The sequence below is a fragment of the Stegodyphus dumicola genome, chromosome 7 (assembly GCF_044657685.1).
Source record: "Stegodyphus dumicola isolate Sdum_Otavi_A_Nest chromosome 7, ASM4465768v1".
Taxonomy (NCBI): domain Eukaryota; kingdom Metazoa; phylum Arthropoda; class Arachnida; order Araneae; family Eresidae; genus Stegodyphus; species Stegodyphus dumicola.
In genome coordinates this window covers 158,763,319-158,769,318 of record NC_140774.1, presented here as the reverse complement: position 1 = coordinate 158,769,318, position 6,000 = coordinate 158,763,319, and the positions used below count along the sequence as shown (strand labels likewise).

General features: G+C 30.1%; 1 protein-coding gene across 3 annotated transcripts in view; it reads left to right on the top strand.

Moving 5' to 3' along the window:
- The first annotated feature begins 992 nt into the window (after positions 1–992).
- Positions 993–6,000, top strand: part of Nep3 (M13 family metallopeptidase neprilysin 3) — a 169,666-nt gene continuing 164,658 nt past the window's right edge. For 2 of the 3 annotated variants that reach the window (XR_015042219.1, XM_085820978.1), the window contains exons 1-2: positions 995–1,137; positions 4,248–4,275. Coding sequence is in view for 2 of the 3 variants with exons in the window: in XM_085820978.1 (XP_085677104.1) it covers positions 4,252–4,275 (24 nt within the window). In the remaining variant the exon portion in view is untranslated. Of the gene's footprint in view, positions 1,138–4,247; positions 4,276–6,000 lie in introns of all 3 variants that reach the window. The other variant, XM_085820979.1, reaches the window with a different exon arrangement.

Below are 6,000 nucleotides of genomic sequence, written 5' to 3'. Positions count from 1 at the left end.
TCGAAATACCGAATATAGCCCGGAAATACAATTCGTAAATGATTGGTTTTAAAAATAAACAAGTAATAAAATAAAAAAAAATAACAGCGATACTGGCTTTTATTTTACGTTGAGTGTCACCCTTGTTTTATATATTATTTTGTAATTACTTTTGATTTGTATTTTGTTCTTTGTTTCGCGAAAATACTTAACTAATAATCAGAGCTCGAATCAATAGAATAGGAAGCCTGGGGCAATAACTAAACTAAAACTAAAAGCAGCACTTTACTCAGCCCTCCTCTCTAATTTTTTTAATGTAATAGATATCATTGATTTATATTATATTTGATATAAAGTATTTCGTGGAATAATAATTTAACATTTTTCATTGTAGTTATTGGAACAAAAAAATTACCTTTAAGCTTTTTCATACGTTTTGTTTTTAATGTTTCAGTTTAGAATACGTTGCATGAAACGCAAACTTACTCATTTTAAACTCGGATATTGTTTTTTCCTGAACGAAACTGAAAAAAAATTGACAGAGCCTGAAGAATTCTTGCGGATTTTATTGCAATTTTAACTAAGATATAGAGATGTGATCAAATAAATGCAATTCAATTGTTTATAAATTAAATAATCATGTATATGAATAAAACATAGAGTTAAAATTCAGTTTCTTTCAGCAATCATAGAAGATTTATTTTTTTCCCTTCACGGACTCTGCTTCTAATTCTAAATCTAAAATATTTTGTTATCTTTTTTTTAATCTAACTCTAGAATTGAAAAATAAATAAATAAATAAAACAAAATTTTACATATTTGAAATATTATTGGAAGGTTAAGAGTCCCCTTGAAGACGAAGGCCTGGGAGACATGCTCTTTAGCACCCTAATAGCATTTTAGCGCAGCATCAGGGCAATTTTCCATTTCGAATTATTTTCCCCTCTTCCGTTACTTTGCTACTGATCTATTGCCGTCCTGGGAGAAGGAGGAACGTATGGAACGCCATCTGGTAACGGTCTCCACGATCAAACAATATGGCGCTGCTGCGTTCCCGAAGCGAATAACACTTCTCTTTCTTTCGGTTCCCTCTTCGCAGTTTTCCTTCCCGGTTTGACTTTGACCTTGACCCCCGCGGATTTTACCCTTATTGGAGAGGTGAGTTTACTTTCGTTTTCAGCTTTTTGGGCGCACTGTTTTTTTCCTCTGCATCCGAAACCGCTCAAAAATCGTATTCTGTCAGAATTTCATTTCGGAGATTCGCTTTCAGGTACCCGCTGTGATAAACGAATGCTCTATGCAAGGATTAAGCATTTGCATTTTTTCAATTTCGTTTTCTACTTTTTTTCTTTCTTTCTTTTTTTCTGTGATACGGTAGAAGATCGAATAGATGTACTTTATTTCTTAGATTTTAACAACGGCATCGATTCTAAAATGCAAACATTTAAATTGGGCACTCCAGCAGCAGAGCAAAAACAATCGGCTCGGAATCCGTGAAATACAATAAACATCATCACAGAATTCAATTTGCAAGCATCAGATATAGTTGTTCATCACGCCATCTCAGTAAATATGAAATGTGCATTAAACAAGGTTCGTTCTTATGTGGAAAGTCAGGAAAATGAAAAATAGTCAAGGAAAATATAAACTCTCGTTCCGAAATTTGTTTTGAACTGTTGTAAAGTTTTTAAACGTAAGAATTACATACCGTTTATTAGTTATTTCAGTGCAAGTAAGAACATAGTACAGTGACATTTACATATATTATTTATTATTACATAATACATATAGTACAGAACATAGTACATTTTATTAACAATGTTTGCTTTGAAAATAAGAATACTGCTGTAAGAGGTAAGACTGACACATTTTTATCTGAAGGTGTAGGCAACCTAAACACATATATTCTTTCTGTAGAAAATTGTTTAGCAAGTTATCATATAATGGAAAAAATCCTTTTTTTAATATTACGTATTTCTAAAAATTTTAATATTATGCATTATATAAATGGCCATAACTTTTTGAAATGTTTACGTTGCTATATTTTAAAAAAAATTTAATGCTTTATCGAACACACATCCTGAATGTTTCACAGTACTTTATTATTGAAAATTCATCTTAAATATCTTTTGCATGTTGACAGTTTTAGACTATGAAGTAAAGTTCAGTGACTGCATACTACTTGCATACTATGCTGCATACTCTTATATCGTAAATACATACTATTATATCGTATTATCGGACTGCATACTATTATCTCGTAAAATTAATTACTATATACATTATACGGTTTTAATAGTGGGAATTACATTCTGAAACATCATTCTACGTTAAAATTATTTTTAAATTCTCTGATGTCTGTTTGCAGTTTTCTAGCCTTAAATTTCTTCCTTTCTATTAGTCTTATTATGTCACCTATTTCACGTTGATTAAAAAAAAAAAGATTTAGACACTTATTTCATGATAATAAACAGAATATATATTTACTGTTTGAAAAGCATATATGAGTTTTTAACAAGGAAAAAAATCTTCCGTCATACGAGACCCTAAGAACTTCATTGTTTAATGAATTGAAATTAGGTATTAAAGTTCATCTATAGTTCAGATTTAGGCCGTTAACTTTTGTGGTAGGCATAATGCAGTAATGTTCTGCCAAACTAGTTTAATTTGATTTACGATTGTCCGAAACTGTAAAATTGCTCGAAAAGCAAAGTTTTTCAAAATTTTCTTAGCTGATAAAAATGATTAATAATATCCAGTTTTGTGTGAATTTTTAAAACCATATGGTTCCATTTCAATCATTTATCAATATTCCTAACAAATTTTGAAAATATTTTAAAGAAGTAAAGAAAGCAAAATGAAATATAAAAGCATATTTTTAAACAAATGACTAAATGAAAATGGCAATCGATTTAAGCAACTTCCCAGCTTTGCCGAATGAAATGCCTGTATTCGCCATCATATAGTAGGAATACCCTTGAAAGAAGTGGGATTATTAGATCAGCCGAAACACTGAATGCTAGATTATTAGACTTTTGGCTGTAATTAAAACAAATATTAACAGTTTTACAATTTAGGCTTTTGGTGAGTTCTTTTCATTTCAAATTTTGATTGTTTATTTTTACGCCAAAGTGCGTATGAGATATCAGTTTTTGTTTTCCCAGTAACTAACCAACACCTGCCTTTTATTAGCTTGACGCTGAGGCATGTAAATAATTAAGACATTTTAAAATGCAAATGATTATATGATTTCACGATATAACGCAGTTATTTCAAAAATTAATTGGCCACATTTTGTATAAGGGACGTTTAAATATAAACAGGAATTTATCATCTAAACTTTATTTGATGAATATAATGAAGCAGTTTATATACTATTTTTCTAAGCAGTCGGTGTATTTGTTCTAGTGCCAACGATGTTTCTCGATTCCAGTCAAATAAAAGTCTTCTAATTGCGTTAATTTTATGTTCCTTGACCCATATTTACATAGAACCGATAACCTACTCAATAGACTTTCACAAACAACTTTTTTGCCATTAGAGGCTTAATTGTTTGTTTTGATTATAGAGGGATGAAATAGTGCATTCGTGTTTCACCGTAAATTATTAAATAGTGTCTAAATATTTCTCTTCATCCTTTTCAAAACGCTGCAGAATTTGTTGTGATTGCAACCAAGCTTCTTCGGATTCCAGTAGCGAAAGCTGGAAAACTCACCTGGTGCATATCTTGGTAAATTTAAGCCAATGTTTAAGCAATGTTTCCGCAATACCGATATTCGGTTTAAGTTCTTTAGCAATTTCACTGACGGTGAATCACCAGTTGATCCTAATTAATACTTGTATTCATTGGTTAAATTTCTTGGTTCATAAGCATGTCATTTTTTTTTCAACTATCACCCAACCATCCTTACAAAACTAGCACTAATAATACACTTTAGACTGAGAAAGGCATTCATTTCCAGATGACTTTTTTAAGTCTCGAATAAATTTGAAACGGAATGACATTACTCAACAATCTAATGATGATTCTCTGCGCTGTGATTCGCTGTTGTCAACGATCTAAATGTTGAGTGCAACTAACATGGTGATAGAAAAAAAATTGTCATAACTGTTAACAAATTCGAATATGTGTTTTCCCAATGCGTGATGATTATGTTGAGCTTTTTACAACAACGATGCATGAAAATTACTGCTTCTATTTGAACGTATCTCCTACCTGCAACATATTAATACATAAATCTAAAATAATATTCTTTTTTATTTTTCAGAACCATGAATGGAATCCAGTTGCAACCGGTGAGTGACTTTTTAATTTATTACTTTTATTTTTCACACTGCATATGAAACAATAACTTTATTATATTGTTGGGATACTAGATTAGATCTGCTTCTTAATGATGAACTGTTATAAAGGTGCCGGCACTATTATGCTCTTTTGCCCCTTGTTCACTAAGACTGAAGCTTCAAAAGCATAGCAAGCCATAATGAGGCCTTTATGAAGATCAGTTTCTAACATTAAAAGGAAGCTATTCCAGCGCACCTTCGCGTGAGTAAAATTTTCATGTGCAGAAGTTTTTTAAATGACAAAAATATTCACGTTTATGTCAAATTAAAAAAAAATGTTTTTCGATAAATAGCGAAATCTAACTTTAAATGCTGTCTCCCGGATCCTATACTTAAATTTAGAAAGTTTTATATTCATTATGAAAAAATAAAATTATAAGAAGTTAGACTCCCGTAAAAATTGACCGGAATATTTAATTTCAAAATTTGCAATTTTTTATGTCATTTTCAAGCTGGTTAATTAAGTTCATCGGTTAATTAAGTTAATAATTCAAGGAAATAAGTTTAAATGAAATATAGCAAAAATGTGTATAATTTAATAGGCAGGAAAACGTGTGTGTCCATATTAGACTTTTTAATTTAAAAAATGTCAGTTTTGTAAAAACTACGAAATCTTAACTTTTTAAACGCTAATTAATTATAATTTGACAAATGTTATACTAATTATAAAGAATAAAACAATGAGTTTGATTCGCGTACGACAAAAATTGACCGAAATATTAATTTTTCAGTTTGCATTGAAAGGTCGGTTAATAAGCAAATTAGAATATTTCGAAGTTGATTCCCCCCCCCCTTAAAAGACATTCAAGGATATTCTTTTGTGATTTTCTAGTGTCATTAATTTATAATTTTGCTTTTTGATAATTCATACCAAATATTTTAAAAAAGAATTTTCACGCACTTAATTCATAAGTCTAAAAATACAGTAGCGATATTCTTATGAAGTTTTACTAGTTTAGAATCATAATCTTAATCAAGATTCATTAAACTACAAATATTTTTCATTTTTAATTAATAGAACTAAGGCTACGTGCCAGTACTGAAGACTGATAGTATTTTCTAGAATACGAATTCTGTAAGATTTTGTGAATATCTCCGTTTTGAAAGTAATGATACTGATCAATATTTTTCTCAATGATTTGTATATGAATGTTCGTAATTTAATCTCTTATCACCAGAAACCTTGTTGCGTACAAATAGTTGTGTTAATTAAGTGTATTGCGTTAATTAAGTGTACAATGTTAATTAAGTTTATAGTTGCTTTAATTAAGTGTACAGTTTTAAGTACAAATAGTTGCGTTAATCTCTTCTAGTTGCGTACAAATGCAAATATTTCACTTCTCAGTTTGTATAGGGCCTCTGAATATGATCTTCGATTTTAATATTAAACATCTCTGTCAATTTTTGTGACATTTGTTTTAAATTTTATAACAAGTGCAAAATAATACAAAATACAGGCTCGGGAGAATACATAGAAAGTTAGATACCGTAATTTTAAAAAACTGATTTCTTCAAATTTAAAAATGTCTCAGAACATAAATCTTTCCGTCGTTTAAAGCATTTTTGTGTCTAGAAGTATACATTTATGACCAGTGGTTGTGAGAAAGGCCGGGTAAAGACTTTAGTGAACATGATGTAGATGTGTCTGACCCCTAAATTAAAACCGAGCTTTGTAAC